The sequence below is a fragment of the Procambarus clarkii genome, chromosome 16, assembly GCF_040958095.1.
Source record: "Procambarus clarkii isolate CNS0578487 chromosome 16, FALCON_Pclarkii_2.0, whole genome shotgun sequence".
NCBI lineage: Eukaryota > Metazoa > Arthropoda > Malacostraca > Decapoda > Cambaridae > Procambarus > Procambarus clarkii.
This window is the reverse complement of record NC_091165.1, coordinates 18,193,997-18,211,048: the sequence shown is the minus strand read 5'-3', so window position 1 is coordinate 18,211,048 and position 17,052 is coordinate 18,193,997. Positions and strand designations below refer to the sequence as shown.

The window sequence follows — 17,052 nt, the reverse complement described above, 5'->3', positions numbered from 1 at the left end:
AGTCCTAGGGATCAGTTGTTAAAATCCAGATGCCCTTTTCTTTCTTCAGTTAGACTGAGTTATCTGCTTCTGTTAGGAGCCACTTCTGACTGAAGCATGTTTGTCAGGCTGTTCATGCATCATACTTATTGCCTAGCAGCAGCATTGTGACATATGCTGAGGGCTGTGAGGGGGATTTACTTAGCTTGCATCCTCGCTCTAGGCTGTGACATTTCACTGCTTTGCCTGTCTTCTCTCTCATTCCTGGTATTTTTAGGATGGTATAGTTGGATCTTGTGGCCCATGATCTCCCTACGGTGGCACTGTGTGGCATACGCCTGCCTGTCACATTTCTGTGCCCTGTCGCTGTGCTACAATTGTTACATAAGTACATTATGTCTACAGGATATTTCAGCCCATCCGCTTAAAATGAAGCACTTATAGCAACTATTCAAACAAACAAAATGTACTATTACATCACAAAAAGTTTGTTTTGTATTTCTGAATTAACCCAAATGGCATTCTAAAATACTGAAAATGTCACTAAAGAACCTAATCTAACCAAGCAATCCCAGGCCTCATATATGCAATCTTAGGCTAAATATAGCACTGTACATATTATGAACAAATCCACAAGTGCCACGACGAGGATTCGAACCCACGTCCGAGAGGATCCAGTCAATTACACGACTGCTTTTCTCACGGACAGGTCGTGTCTGCTTGGCCGGGTTGGTTCTTTTCCGGCTCACCGGGTTTGGGTTCTTGGTTCCCTGGCGGTCGTTCCATTTGGTTCTTTGACAGCCTTGGTTCCTTTGCGGCTTGCTTGGTGTCTGCACCCAGAGGGTTTTCCCATGGCTCCGCCTCTTTTACATGGTCGGTCCGGTCCGTGGCGGGGCTGGTTCGGTCTTCTTCTCACATCTTCTGGTCTGGCACTTTTGACTCGAATCTCTCACCATCTGGTTGGTGGTCAGGTGGCTTTTTTAATGTCCCCCACCTGCATGCTTTGTCTTGATGGCAGTATGGATTTTTTTCTGGCAGTCCTTTTTCTTTTTGTCTCTTCGTACATGTACTGCGCTCTTTGTTGTCGTGGTCTTGTCTTCTCTTGTGGTGGTTGAGGGCCGTCTTCTGGCCGCATACCATTGTCCTGTCTTCTGCGGCACTGGCGGAGCCGCTTCGGATTGCTCCGGTTTTGTTGTTCCTTCTGCACCGTTCGCGGGTTGTCTGAGGCATTGTTTACCTCCTGCCTGTTCATGCTCTTTTCTCTATTCCCTTCAGTTTGTTGTGGCCCCTTCGGTTTCGGAGGGGTCCCTGGGGTTATTGCTGCTTGGTTGTTGGGCCAGGGTGCTTCTTCTTGTGTCCGGTTCTAATGCATCTAATGCAGCTGCTGTCGTTGGATTAATGTTGAGTTTGATGCGCAGGGCTTCAGTAGCTTCACATTCCAGTAAGTAGTGCAACAGTGGCGCCTGTGTTTCTGTTCCACAGGTATGACAATCTTTAACTATTGGGTTTATTACCTCCCAGCAGCACTTGTAAACAAGTCTGAGTCTGTATGGCTACTGCAATATCTCTGGATATTTTTTTGTCAGGCTTGAAAGAGTAGTACCCAGTGGCTTGTTCATACCATATCGCAGTGGATCTTCCTTCTGCTACTTTGGCTCTGTGGTGACTTTTAATAGTTGAGAGCATTTTCTTCTTGATTTGCTCCTTAATCTGTGAAAAACTTGGAGGTATTTGAACCTGTATAACAGGTAGAGCAGTGGCAGTTTTTACTAGTGAGTCTGTCTTTTCATTACCATCTATGCCAATGTGACTTGGTATCTAATTTAGGGTGATTGACAGCCCTAGATTATGGGCATCTTTTCCTATATGTTGGATTTCTGTGAGGAGTTGTATATTATCTCTGTGTTGACTGGATAACAATGCCTGGAGCGAAGATTTAGAGTTGGTATGAATGATGACATCATGTAAATTATTCTCAATTGTATAGTTTATGGCCTCCTTCAGGGCATATAATTCTGTCTGCAAAGTTGAGCACCCACTATTGATGCTCCAGTAAGCTTCATAGTTGTTAGTGTAAACTGCTGCCCCAGCAGAACCTCTTTCTTGATCAACTGATCCATCTGTGAAGATGTGAGTCATTGTAGGTCTTGAGATGGTTTCCATTTGTCATTCTATGACTGCTTTGAGCCTCTGCGACCAGAGAAGTCATCACTGCTTGATGTTATAATGGAAGGGGACTCCCCTTTCAAACAGTAACACCTCTTTACTCACCCCCCCTCCTCACTGTCTTCCATATGCCAACAAGAGTCATCAATATAGGTAAGCTATAACTTGTACATACTATAGTACAAAATGTGTGTGTATTATGTTTGATATTTATTTATTTTAAAGTTAATATTTTTGGGGTGTGGAACAGATTAATTCAATTTACATTATTTCTTATGGGAAAATTTGTTTCGTGTTATGAATTTTTGAGTTACTGTCTCTGGGAATGGATTAAATTCGTAAATGGAGGTACCACTGTACTTCTCGTTGCACAAAGAATGTCACCGGAAGCCAAATGTATGGTCACAGTATATATACTGTGTGTGCTGGTGACCTAAGCTAAGGGGGAGGTACTGGGATGCAGCCCAGGTAGGGTAATTACATTACACTTAACATTAAATTTGTTTCAGTATTTTAAATGGTATAGATGCAATAAAAATGCAAAAACAAACATATGTTTGATCTACATTTTTACCTTTAGTGGAAAAAACCTTCCCGAGTATGCCACAGCCAAACCATTAACCAGATATTCTTTGGAAAAAACAAAATCACTAAGTATTCACTCAATTTCAAGTAATCCTTCCTTTATCTTACAAAAAAAAATTAATCACAAAGTTTATATGCTTACCTTACACTTTGGCTCACAAGAGAGTTCCAGAGACTTGACAACCTGCACCGGAAGATGAAAATTCATTGTCATTCATGTTTTTTTTCTACTGAAAAAAATTAACTATCATAATTGCCTGTAATTTTGTTCAAAATATTGCTGAAAAACATTATATATCAACTTTTGTAATAAGTAACTTTATTGATGACCAGACCACACACTAGAAGGTGAAGGGACGACGACGTTTCGGTCCGTTCTGGACCATTTTCACAATCGACTTGAGAATGGTCCAGGACGGACCGAAACATCGTCATCCCTTCACCTTCTAGTGTGTGGTCTGGTCAACATACTTTAGCTACGTTATTGTGACTCATCGCCTGCATAAGTAGCTTTAATTTCATAATATTACCTTTTTCATAGCAGTTGATGTAGCAGAAGTGAGAAACTCTTCTTTGGTCATCCACTGACCATCTTGGTATCTCGATGGCCAAGTCACATTTCTCTGGTCACATGCCGAGATCTTAAATACCCTATACAACATACACAACAACAAAATATAAAGTTTCCAGCTTAAATTTATAGTATGATTTTCTTAGTTATTAAATATTGAATAATTAACAATAATTTCTTCATTTAGGACAAATATTTTCTTACTTGTATGTCTGTCTTATATGTGAGAAAATATGAATGACATCAGAAATGAAAGTCCTTGAAGAAGCAGAAGAATGTGGAACACCAAACTGGTTCACCAATTGGGTAATTACTTCTTCGTCTGGGTCATCACTTTGTGCTAAGGGTATGCTAGGAAACTCCCATAAGTTGGCCAGTAACCCTGTACGGTATATAAAAATGACATATCAATAGTCATTATAGCAACACAAATTATTAAATATAGTATATGCAAATACAGTAATATTATTTCAGAACCATGGTCCCTCGGTAGCAAGTAGCTGATATTAGTCCACAAACACTTTTCTACCTGCCAGCCTCTTAAGGATATGTTCACATACATTAACTATACTGTACTATACAGTACTAACTATTAACTGTTCAACTATAAAAAAATAAAAAAAAACATACTTGACGTTAGGGATACCATGGCAAATCTAATTCAAGCCAACACCAAGAGAATTAAATTCGACATGGCCCATTCAAACAAATTACAATCAAACTAAGTTAATTATTGCTGTGCAAACTACCAGCTAGGAAATCTGCCACTACCCTAACAAACATCACATGAAAGCACTAGTACCTAAACTGGGTCAGAGGAACCCAAGACATCACTTACTGATTGAGGTCCATGATTCCTTCCCTGGCTTGTGCAATAGCCCTTAAGACTTTCCTTGGTAGAAAAGATGGAGATTACAACATTCGATAGAACATGGCACCTGACCACAAACAAGCCACAGCTTCATAAGCCGCCATACGTGACACAAGCAATGTACCCATTAGTAAAATAAGAATTGGACCCAACAAGAGGCCCCTTATCCATGACCTAAATGGCAAACCAAAAACACCAACACAAGTGACACAAGTTGATAGATCAGTATGTAGATGGAGTTTATAGAATTCCGCAAGTCACTGAAAAGAGTGAGACTTGCACCTGAAAGCAAGCTGAAGCATCTCCGCCAGCAATGCACGATAAGAGGTGACAGGATTAGGCATCAAATGCCCGGCCTGAAAAAGCCAAGAAAAGAAGGACAAGGCAACCCGAACAGAAATGGAAGACAAAATACGAAGAGACAAAAAGTGGCAAAAAGAACGCCAGAAAACCTCATACCGACGCCGAGACGAAGCTCATGGGTGGGACACTATCAACGAAGCCACCCGATCACCATACAGATGGTGATACACGCGTGTCAAAAAGGCAAGATGCAAAGAGCGGAGGAGTAGATCGAACCAGCCATGTACCACACCAGCCTAATCTGCTGAAAGAGGTGGAGCCACAGGAAAACATCTCAGGCTCGGACACCGAGCAAGCAGCGCCTGAAAGCAAGGCTGGGTCGGCCACCAAGGGGCCAACAGAACTACTCTTCCCTGGTAAGTTCCAACTAAGCCAGGACCCAAAGCAACAGCTGGACTGGGGAAAAGAGGTACAGGTAACCCCACCTCGACCAGTCCTGTTGAAGAGTGTCCACCACGACGGCCTCGCAATAGGGGAAGGGCACCACAAACTGGAAGATGCAGGGACAACACCGGCATGAAGAGGTCCACTTCCGGGAGTCCATAAGTCTGGCAGAGCAAACTGAAGGAGTTGGCGTCGACCGTCCATACCATGGACAGGGGAATGAACCGAGACAGGCCGTCTGCCAGGACACTGGATACCCCCTCGGATATGAACTGCACGGAGAGCCAAACCCCGAGAATCCAGCAGACAAATCACTCGAAGCGACCAGCCCCAAAGAGCCAAGGACCGAAGAGAACCCCCGCAGTTCAGGCAATGAACCACCAGAGTAAAGTCCGAATGGAGCCGGACAGTCGAACCCCGAGCAACCCGAACCCTCTGAAGCAACAGCCAAACAGCTGTGAAATCCCACACCATGCTGTGAGCCTGACGGAAGGACAGACACCATCAACCCTAGCCAGCCTGGTGACCTTTGGTCACAAAGCCCCAGCCAAGAGACGAAGTGTCCGTGAACACATTGAGCGAGGGCTCGGCTAGGCGCCAAGGCCCCAGGAAGCCAAACCCAGCGATCATGAGAGCAGCGGAAGGGACAGCCCTGAAGGAACCAGAACAGCTGCTGAAGCCTAACCCGACCCGTCGGGTAAACTAGCACGCAGAAGTTCAGACTTCCGCACAGCTGCTCGAGCAACTGCCGAGTGACCCGGGAGCCCCCCAAAATACAGCTGAAGGTGGGACTGCAGCCGCAGCAATGCCTCTGGAGAGAGAGACAAGGAAGCGGTCCGAGAATCCCACACACGACCCAGCCAAGTCTGAGCCTGAGACAAGACCAGATGAGACTTTCTCAAATTCACTAGGAACACGAACCAAGCGATCTGGGAAAGAACCACTTCCCTGGCGAGCAGACGTGCAGACCGACTGGGAGCCCACACCAGCTAGTCGTCAAGGTAGGCCAGAACCCGAACCCCTAACAGATGCAGATGGGGTTACCACGACCTGGGTAAGATGCGTGAACACGCAAGGTGCCAGATTCAGGCGAAACAGAAGGCAACGACAGCAGAAAGCCTGACTCCCCACCACAAAACCTAACCAGTCTCTGAACCCCCAGATGAATTGGGATGTGCCAATGCGCATCCCGGAGATCCAGAGACACCATCCAAGCACCCGGCTCCATGAGAAGCCAGATCTGGGACAGGGTCGTCATCGAAAAGGAGGGGCAATAGATCCAGGGGTTCAGACAGGACAAGTCCAGAATGAATCTCAGATCCGCACAGTCCCATTTCGGGACTGGAAGACGTAGTGAGGGACGTAGACGTTTCGACCACGCCCAAGCGTACCCACTCCAGGATGACCTGATGGTGCACAGGGAAAGAGGCCTGTGCCACCCCTTACGAGAAGTCGACCAACAAGCAGAGTGATCACTGTGCTGACCAGACGACGTCTGCTCCAAAAGAAATGCTGGCTCAGAAACTGGCACCACTGGCCTACCACGACTGGAGGAGCCCTGTGCTCTGGCACGACTCTTCTGAGAAGAGCCATCCCTAGAGAACCAACAAGTCCAACATGGGATGGCAATTACATGAGACTGCCTGCAGAAACTGCATGACAGCAGACTCAGCAAACAGCAACTGACATAAAGGCGATGAAAACCCAAGAGCTAGAGCCCAGAGCACAGCATGTTGACATGCGAGGCGAGAAGCAAAAAAACAGACACCGCCTCCCTGAGAATCGGCACAAACAACTTTAACACTTTCGCGTTCTCCGCGAAGGTCACTCAGCCAACCGTAAGTGCGCAGAGCGTTTTGCCGCGTAAGCGTAAAAACAAAAATGTGTATACTCTTTTTACTCTCATGACCTTAGTTCTCGAGCTACGTATTTCATTTTGGTACCAACGTGTTCGCAATAAAATTCTCTAGAAGAACATCAGTAAAAAAAGTCACGAAACGTATAGGGATACCAGCACCAAATAAATAACTACGAAGATGACTCGCCGTGAGCGCCCAACAGCAACAAAATGTTTTTACTCTTGGGATTGTTATCACCTCCACACTTGTTCTACAGCGTTAATTTTGGTATCAATGGACTCGCAATGAAATTCCCAACACGGTGATATGAATATAAGCGTAGAATAATGATGCGGCCCGCCCGCAAGAGTGTGGGAAGTGGTGAAATTGTTACCCGGTATCGGTGACGGGACGACGCATGGCGCTTTGAAAGTTTATACTTATTTCACTCTCATGACATTAATTTTCTATGTACGTCATTAATTTTTGTGTCAATGTGTTCACAATAGAATGTTCTATGAGCCCATAGGTAAAAAAGATCAACAAAGCGTAAGATAGAATAGCGCCAAATATAAAACAACGCTGGAACATATCAGTGAGCGTCAAATACACACGAAATGTTTTTACTTTTGTTATGTTTGTCAAGTTTATACTTGTTGCACACAGTTATTTTTGGTTGTACATTGATCGGAATAAAATTCCCTAAACAGACATATGCATATAATACATGATATGGGGGAAGCATTACCAGTATAAACGGCTAAAGTCACCCACCTGCAACCCGTTTGGGACATAATACCATTTGATCGAAGTGGTCCACACCTTTCATGAACTTATTGTACAATGCAGCCTAGTGGTGAGAAAGAGAGCCTCATGGCGCGCAGTTTGAAACAAACCCAAAGTAAATCGGATAAAAACTGAATTTTATACAAATATTTTAAAAGAGGACATAACTTTATGTCCACTATGCGTTAGCGTTAGACGAAACAGGACTCACCGGTAAGTCCGGTTAGCGCGAAAGTGTTAACATGCCAGCCAACGCTCAAGCAGCGGAGGCAAGTGACCCAGAAGAAGATCCAGCACCCAGCTCTTCCACATCCTCCTCAAGCCAATCCAAGGACAGCTCAAGAAGGGAAAAGAAACGCAAGACATAGGCCAAGTGCCCATGGGCGTGCAAATCCTCAGCAACCAAGGCAGCCGAAAGGGCAGAAACCTGCGCATGGAGCTGCACAATGCCTACATCTCTAGGAAACACAAGGGCGAACAAGAACACCTTAAGGCACTCAAACTCGCCACCCCAGGTAAACCTGTACACCAGTAGAAGTCTCCCGCCAATCAAGCATGCAGGCCCGACAAAACCCATACCACATGCCCAACGAAAAGAAAGGCCAGTCCGCCAGCCAGGAAGACTATGATACCTCATAATGCACTCAAAAGGGAAAAGTCGACCCGAACTCAAAAGAAGATGGATCCATCACCGAGGCGTAATCCAGGTCTCGCAGGAGGCACGCAGCGATGGCCTCCCTAACCTCCCTAGGAGGGATTCGAGAAGCCGGAAACCTCCGGAAGAAAGGAACCAAAGAATCAAAGGGAACCCGGAACCAAACCCATGGAGAAGTTGACGTCAAATCATACTCATACAGGAAGGGGGAGGATAAGAAAACCCCTTCCCCTGCAACAAGCTCCATGAAGAGGGTACCAACACCTAAGCAGGGTCAAACGGGGCCCAAGCCCATCAAGTCAACTCCTCCACAGCCCCAGGATCCTCCACGTCAGGACCTGGGGTAGAGCCAGCCCCCACACCCTCAGCCCCCAAAGATAAGGCAGAGTCTACGGGAAAAGCAAAAAAGAAGGAAGTCTGCTGGTAAGACCCAAAAGCTTCAGCAGGAGGAACCGGCTCAAATGCCTTCGTCGTCAACCCGGATGGGGCAGCCCCCCGAAGCCGCCTGAATCTCACTTCCATCTAAACCCTGCCCCAACTCCGAAACCCTCAGACATTTGGGAGCTGGGAGCAGGGTGGGGGAAGCAGGATGAACAACGCCAACCTGGGAAGGACTCGGGAGTGCGGATGAAAACGATCCACTCGAATAGGTTCGATCTGCTCCTCCGCTCATCACTTTGGTCTTTTTGACGCGGGAGTATCACCACTTGTATGGTGACCAGGTGGCTTTTCTCATGGTGTCCCACTTACGATCCTCACCTCGGCAACAGCATGAGGCGTCTTGGCAGTCTTTTCACCATTTCCTCTCCTCGTATCGTGCGGCGCTGGCGGAGCCGCTCAAGCTTGCGTTCTGTAAGCTTTCTCGTGCTTTGTTTCACCTCAGATGAGTGATGATTGCTTGATTGCTTGTTTCCTTTGGGGAGTTCTGTTCTCTGTTCGGTCTTGGGCTTTTTGCAATTTCCTACCATGTGAGGTTTGTTTTGAGATGTCTGCCTTTCTGGGTGCTAACCTTGGTCGATGGCAGACAAGGAATACTCCCAAATACAAGAGGGGTCTCCTTCAGCCATTGCTCCCTGTACCTCTCTGAGGAGGCCAGGTTCCGGCTCTGGTTCCCAGTAGGCAGGATCCACTGACTGAAGCCCCAGACTAATATAGTGTGTATCAGTCCTATAGCTCCAGGGAGCCTCCGGGGGATCCCCACAAAAAACAATATCAAAACCTTAACCGATAGTGATGACACTTGCTGCTACAAGAAGGGACCAATGAATGGCATGCAATGCAACCTCACACTACTGCCTTAATGGCACCCAGAGCTGTGTAAATCAAAATATCTATATGCCTCTCATACAAGTGATGGTACAAATAAAACAATAAAAAAATCAAAACATGAATAAAGGGCAGGGAGCTGAGAGCCAGTCAACAAATGAAAAAACAGACCTCAGGTCTTCAGCCACATGCAACCCAGCAGGTAGGCTGTGCTGGCAAGGCCGAGTGCCCCAGCAGATGCTCCCGCTCCTGATGGGAAATGTAATGCCTGCATAACAAACCATAAACATGGCCATGGAAGCACTAAACTGAAATACAGGGTATGGTCTAAATTTTGAGCTAGTAAATCTCTGGTGATAGTTTTTCTTAGCCTAAGCTTCAAGTGGAACATGGAAAACTTTGGCAGGAGGACTGTGTTGGGGTGTCAGCACTGCCACCTGTTGATAGTTAATGATGGTGATTTACCGAGCAGTTTGTCATTTGCACATGCCTAGAGCGGTGATTTCGGTGGTGCCAAATTGCATTCTGAAAGGTTTTGGGTTTATGTTAAACACTTCTAAGTCAACATTCTAGACTGAACATAAGAATTAAGGTAACTGCAGAAGGCCTATTGGCCCATACGAGGCAACTCGTATTTATATCCACTCAATCTCATTCATATATATGTCTAACCTACATGTGAAACAATCAAGGAATTCTACTTCTATTATGTTACGTAGTAACTGTTTCCACAAATCAACAACCATGTTACCAAGCCAGTATTTACCCAGGTCTTTCCTAAATCTAAACTTATCCAACTTATACCCTCTGAATCTAAATCATTTACATATATTATAAATAACAGAGGTCCCAGAACAGAGCCTTGAGGTACTCCACTTATAACCTTTTCCCACTCTGACTTAACCCTATTTATTCTAACTCTTTGTTTTCTTTGGTATAGCCATGCCCTAATCCAACTTACCACAATAGGCACACACAATACCGTGAGCCTCTAACTTTTTAATCAATCTTTCATGTGGCATTGCATCAAAAACTTTGCTAAAGTAAAGATACACATCACAAATCTTACCACTATCAGCTGCCTCAACTATGCTGGAATAAAATTATAGCAAATTTGTCAAACATGAATGGCCATTAGTAAAACCATGTGTGACTCATACAGTAAATCATACTGTATGGATTGAATCAGTAAATCAGTACTGTGAATCATACATACTGGGTTGTTTATTCTTCAGTATCTCCCTAACACTTGTATGACTCAACAGAAATGGGTTGAAATGTGTCCCACAGCATTGGTACAAAATATCGACCTGCCCTGACTACAGCAGATCATAATCAGGGAACAACCAACTGGAATAGATGAGAAATAAAGTGATCTATGCTGAGCATATAAAATATGGCATGCAATTAAAATAAAGAATTATATATAATATTGTTATTATTTCTGAAGCTTTTTACTATTATTAATTATTATTATTATTATTATTATTAAGACTGCAAAAACAAGGGTCTCATACCTGTTTTTGGTCGCTGGACCAAAAGCATCTTTTCATTTTTACTCTGCAAAATTACCACAACTGATGATTCCTGTCTTGACTTAGTCTTTTGAGCCTTGCGTGGATAGTTCTGAACACCAAGACTGCAAATAATTATTGTGCATTGAAAGCACTTCCCCAGTATTTACCAATTATTACCTATATCTACACCATATAAACTATTATGTGCCTTATAGGATGGGAAGGAGTGGAAGATCAAATATCTATAAATAGAATAGCCACTGTACAGTATACTGGTTCATCTTTCTACACACAACCTACAGACTCACCCAGATGAGAAAATTAACTCTGCCAAAGAAATTATGTACATACACTTCAATGAAAACTACTGCAAACCTAAAAACAAGAATAAAAACATATATCTCACCTCCCATCCCAGTCCTCCTGTCGAAGGCACAAGTCACAATTAGACACTGCAAGAGAAATGCACGTTACATATTTTCTCTTTAAACCTAAGAGACTTAATATTATTGCTCAACTACTAGTATGTTACAATATTATGGCATTTTCTTGGCAAAATCCTATTGGGATAATTAAATATCATACATAAAGGGAAACAAAAAATATACAGTGGTGTCCAGAATAGTCTATCTACCACATCACCTGACATTCCACCCCTCTTCTTTTCCCTTCTTCTCACATCTCCCATCCCCTCTTCCCTCATTTTCACTCTCCCTCCTTTCTTTCCCCCTTCCTCCTCTCTTCTCCCTCCACCCTCCCCCACTGTCCCCTTCTGCCCCCTCAACTCCATCTTCGTACCTTCCTTACTTCATATCCCCTCCAACTTACAAGAGATAGAGACTTCCATTTATATATAAATTAAATCATGGAAATGCTTGGGCAAACAGCAGGAGTAACTTCAAAACACTACGGAAAACAAATCCCCGATTTCATTTCTGCCTTTATGAAAATTGCACTGGGATGTTGGGTTTCAGGGTTTATTTCTTAAAGCATTTAACTTAGGCCTACCCCAACTAGCCTTTGTTAGTCCCATATCCCAGACCATTCCCTCTACAAATTTGAGTGACCACTAGCCCCAAGCATCTGGCTTCCAACTTTGGACAAAGAGACATTCTCTCTTACAGAATGGATATACAGAGCACCACTTGGTTTCCGAACTTTAGTTATCCGAAACTTCCAGTTTCCCGATTGGGGTTGGGGAGTCATGCTACCCGAACAAAGTTCGGGTAGGAAGGGGTCCACCAAGCGTCGGCTTGTGGTGGTGGGTGGGCGATGGTCCAGTTTGCCCACTGTGACTTCACAGATTCACGGCCTATTATTCCTATTATTTTGAATTGCCATAAGGCTGGAATGTTCATTCTGTACTTTTGTTTTACATATCTGCACAATCAAGAAACATATGTGCACCATGTTGGCTCCAAATGCACCCATTGCGTCAGTGATGGCTGGCTGGTGGGTGGATGGACGATGGAACTTAGGTGGGAGGCAGTATGAATGAGGAGGGGGGGGGAGAATCAGTGAGAGAGGGGGGGAGAGAGATGCTAGGAGGGAGGGGGAGGTAGGGAGAGATGTTAGGAGGTAGGGAGAGATGCTAAGAGGGAGGGGGAGGTAGGGAGAGATGCTAGGAGGTAGGCAGGAAGGGATGGAAGTAGTGAGAATTAGGGAGGGAAAGGCAGGCTGGCAGGCACAGGCAGGCAGGCAGGCAGGCAGGCTAGCTTGCAGGCAGGGAGTGAGTGGTAGTCACGCGGTTGAACCGCGTGACCTTGAGAGATGGGATGTAGGGGGGCGGGTGGTTTGTTGGTGGTAGGGGTGAGACCGGCTCATTCCCGAAGATAAGCCTAACACACACTACCCGTTAGCATGATGGCAGGGGGGAAGGCAGGCTGGCTGGAAAGGAAGCAGGCTGGCAGGCTGGCAGGCAGGCAGGCTGGCAGGCAGGCTGGCTGGCAGGCTGGCTGGCAGGCTGGGAAGGAGGCAGGCTGGCAGGCTGGGAAGGAGGCAGGCTGGCAGGCTGGGAAGGAGGCAGGCTGGGAAGGAGGCAGGCAGGCAGGCTGGGAAGGAGGCAGGCTGGGAAGCAAGCAGGCTGGGAAGCAAGCAGGCTGGCAGGCAGGCTGGCTGGCAGGCTGGCAGGCTGGGAAGGAGGCAGGCTGGGAAGCAAGCAGGCTGGCAGGCAGGCTGGCTGGCAGGCTGGCAGGCTGGGAAGGAGGCAGGCTGGGAAGGAGGCAGGCTGGGAAGAAGGCAGGCTGGGAAGGAGGCAGGCTGGGAAGGAAGCAGGCTGGCAGGCTGGGAAGGAGGCAGGCTGGGAAGGAGGCAGGCTGGGAAGGAAGCAGGCTGGCAGGCTGGGAAGGAGGCAGGCTGGGAAGGAGGCAGGCAGGCAGGCTGGGAAGGAAGCAGGCTGGCAGGCTGGGAAGGAGGCAGGCTGGGAAGGAGGCAGGCTGGCATGCTGGGAAGGAGGCAGGCTGGCAGGCTGGGAAGGAGGCAGGCTGGGAAGGAGGCAGGCTGGCAGGCTGGGAAGGAGGCAGGCTGGCAGGCTGGGAAGGAGGCAGGCTGGCAGGCTGGGAAGGAGGCAGGCTGGCAGGCTGGGAAGGAGGCAGGCTGGCAGGCTGGGAAGGAGGCAGGCTGGGAAGGAGGCAGGCTGGCAGGCTGGGAAGGAGGCAGGCAGGCAGGCTGGGAAGGAGGCAGGCAGGCAGGCTGGGAAGGAGGCAGGCTGGGAAGGAGGCAGGCTGGGAAGGAGGCAGGCTGGGAAGGAAGCAGGCTGGCAGGGTGGGAAGGAGGCAGGCTGGCAGGCTGGGAAGGAGGCAGGCTGGCAGGCTGGGAAGGAGGCAGGCTGGCAGGCTGGGAAGGAGGCAGGCTGGCAGGCTGGGAAGGAGGCAGGCTGGCAGGCTGGGAAGGAGGCAGGCTGGGAAGGAGGCAGGCTGGCAGGCTGGGAAGGAGGCAGGCAGGCAGGCTGGGAAGGAGGCAGGCAGGCAGGCTGGGAAGGAGGCAGGCTGGGAAGGAGGCAGGCTGGGAAGGAGGCAGGCTGGGAAGGAAGCAGGCTGGCAGGGTGGGAAGGAGGCAGGCAGGCAGGAAGCGATATATGGGTGTTGAAGTGAACTGTGAACCACGTGACCTTTGAGAGTGTGTGTGTGTGTGTGTATGGGTTTGGGGTGGGGGGTGGGGGTGGTGTGTCGGTGGTGGGGGGAGAGGGGGAGGTGTGTCGGTGGTGGGGGGAGAGGGGGAGGTGTGTCGGTGGTGGGGGGAGAGGGGGAGGTGTGTTGGTGGTGGGGGAGGGACCGGCTGACTCCGTAAGCCTAACCACACTCCACAGACCTGTGACCCAGATTTGTTTCTTAAATGTACAGTACATCATCGTATATTTTAGGCAGGATGTGCCTGCAGGCTGGCAGGAAACATCCAGAGGATGTTTGCCAGTCGTCTTAATAATCAGTTAGGAACAATTAAGGACTTTTATAAAGCGGATCAGGACTTCACTTATTGATGAGTACAAACAAAACACGGTCGCATTTACGCCATGAACCTGACGATTTTTTTCCCTAGAGTTTTTTTCATAAATTTTTCGGAAAAATTTCTTTTTACATTTCTAGTTTATTTTTTCCCCTCTATTTCTCGTATACGAACTTACATGTTAACCGACGGGTCTCGTCCCCAAGGGGTTCGGAAACCAAGTGGTGCTCTGTACAGTATGTTTATACATGTTTCTACCATACTGAACAAAGAATATTCTTATTTCCACATACACTGGGCCATATTTGCCTTGGAGCCTAGTTACAAAACAAAATTCAACACATGACACTAATGGCACTGCTAGGTATACCAGCTAAATTTAATAAAATACAAAAAATATCATCATTCCCATTTTATTATTCTACATTAACTCCTAATGTAGGTTTCCTCCTAATGATACCACATAGTCAAATGTGACAGAAAAGTAATCCTAGGCAAGGTTTTATGGCATGATAGCACTAATTCTCATAACAAAATTTCACATAATTTATAATGTTCCAGAGTATAATTTTTAATTTATTTTATTGAGCACCACCCATAGCCACAAACATTTTATGTGAAATCTTAAGCTTTCTGACACGTGCCTCGAGATTTATTAAATGCTTAATTTAAAGATTCTAGACTACATTAAATTCAGCATTAGATCTCTTCACTATTTACAGCTCTGGTATACTTAACACTTAAGCTGGTCCGGGTTATTTGGCCTTTGTCACCCACAGGCGCATAAAAAAAAATTCTGGCAAAAAAACCAGTATTGAATGTAATGAAACGCCATTTTCTGGGTGAGACCCGGAGGCTCCCCGGAGCTATCCAGGCTGATATGCTAATGTCAGACTTTGGCATCAGTCATGCGTATGGAGTTCTTTGGGCCTACCGGGGACCACGGCCAGAACCTGGCCTCCTCAGAGAGGCTAGGGAGGCAAGGGAAGCAATGGCCTATATAACCCCCCGTGTAGTTGGAAGCATTCTATGTCTGCCATCGACCGGGTCAGGCACCCAGAAAGGTAAGCATCCCAAAACAAACCCCTACTCTGGTGAAAATATTGCTACCAAAAGCTGAGCAAGTAGATAAAACTTCCCTAAACGAAACGAGCAAACAATCATGACATCACATGTTGCCGCACCATTGTATGTGCAGCTTGGGAACGGGAAGCCCCAGACCCCACACGCCGGCTATCCACCCTTAGTTCTTAGGCTGGATGTCAAAACACGCAAAAAACTGCCGACCGGAGGGAGGGAGGGATGCTGGGGAGCCTCCGGGTCTCACCCAGAAAATGGCGTTTCATTACATTCAACGCTGGTTTTCTGGGGGGGAGCCCCTTTGGCTCCCCGAAGCTGAATACCCACAAAAGAAAAACGTAGGGACTTACCAGGGAGGCAGTCGCTCTCACTCCTCAACTCAAAGTCGAGACAACTGGCTGCAACCGCCGATCCAAAGCGACACAGGCCCGACTAGGCCCAGGAACATTCATGAGATAATGAGCAGCCAGGACCCTGTTCGACCGTCAAAATCCCCGCAACCCGAATGTCAGCCCAGGACATATTGCCGAAGACGGTGGCAAGAACTGCGAACTTATGAACATCATGGGACTGGGGATAGACCGCAGGCTGGCTAGCCTTAATAATCCTGAAAACGACCTGAGAGACCCGCACCTGTGAACAGGGAAGAAGGGAAACTGAATCAACCCAAAGTGCGTCCACAGACACAGAAGCCGTGGCACGCAAATAACGGCGGAGAGCCGCAACCGGGCACAAAACATGATGCACCCCCGGGCTGACCAACCAAGCATCAACAACCCAAGGACCCCTCCGGAAAGCAGCAGTCTCATTCTTCGCGAGAAAAGAAGGTGACGGCTGCAGACGAACAAACCTATTGCCCTATTGAATAGGGATTTGTTTTGGGATGCTTACCTTTCTGGGTGCCTGACCCAGTCGATGGCAGACATAGAATGCTTCTAACCACATGGGGGCTTCTATAGGCCATTGCTCCCCTTGCCTCTCTGAGGGGGCCAGGTTCTGGTTATGGTCCCCGGTAGGCCAACAGAACTCCATACACATGACTGATGCCAAAGTCTGACATTAGCATATCAGCCTGAATAAGCTCCGAGGAGCCGAAGGGGCTTCCCCCAGAAAGAGGCACCGACACAGCAAGCATCGGAGGAGTTCTGCTTCACCACAGCTGTCAGGCGAGAGTTGCCACAAAGATATAATTACCCAATTATTTCAATGTCTCTGATTAATTTTTCTTTGTTTCTTTTGCTGTAATATTATTCAATAGTGTGTAGTGTGATATATTGATAATAAAATGTGTGAATCATTGCTGTACTCAAAATTATGGTGTGCATATTATTGATTAAATTATTATGTTTATAAAACAACAAACAAATATTTTGTTGGTTATTACATTATACACACAGGTTATATATAAGTACAGTATCTGCATGTTTTGTTCACCATAACAAACCACTAAGTTGATATTGTGAGTCAAAAAGCAACGAGGAGTGGCCACCACATCTGCCAGCCAGCCTCTCACTGCCACTCCCTCCCTCAAAAACTTCTCACTTGCC

At 46.8% G+C, this 17,052-nt stretch overlaps 1 protein-coding gene across 1 annotated transcript in view; it reads right to left on the bottom strand.

The window, feature by feature from the left end:
* LOC123760088 (adenine DNA glycosylase) overlaps nucleotides 1-17,052 on the bottom strand; it is a 40,228-nt gene that overhangs the window by 3,757 nt on the left and 19,419 nt on the right. The window contains exons 7-11 of the mRNA XM_045745553.2: nucleotides 11,388-11,433; nucleotides 10,982-11,103; nucleotides 3,506-3,683; nucleotides 3,261-3,381; nucleotides 2,873-2,914 (exon numbers count right to left, since the gene is read on the bottom strand). Of these exons, the coding sequence (XP_045601509.2) occupies nucleotides 2,873-2,914; nucleotides 3,261-3,381; nucleotides 3,506-3,683; nucleotides 10,982-11,103; nucleotides 11,388-11,433 (509 nt within the window). The remainder of the gene's footprint in view (nucleotides 1-2,872; nucleotides 2,915-3,260; nucleotides 3,382-3,505; nucleotides 3,684-10,981; nucleotides 11,104-11,387; nucleotides 11,434-17,052) is intronic.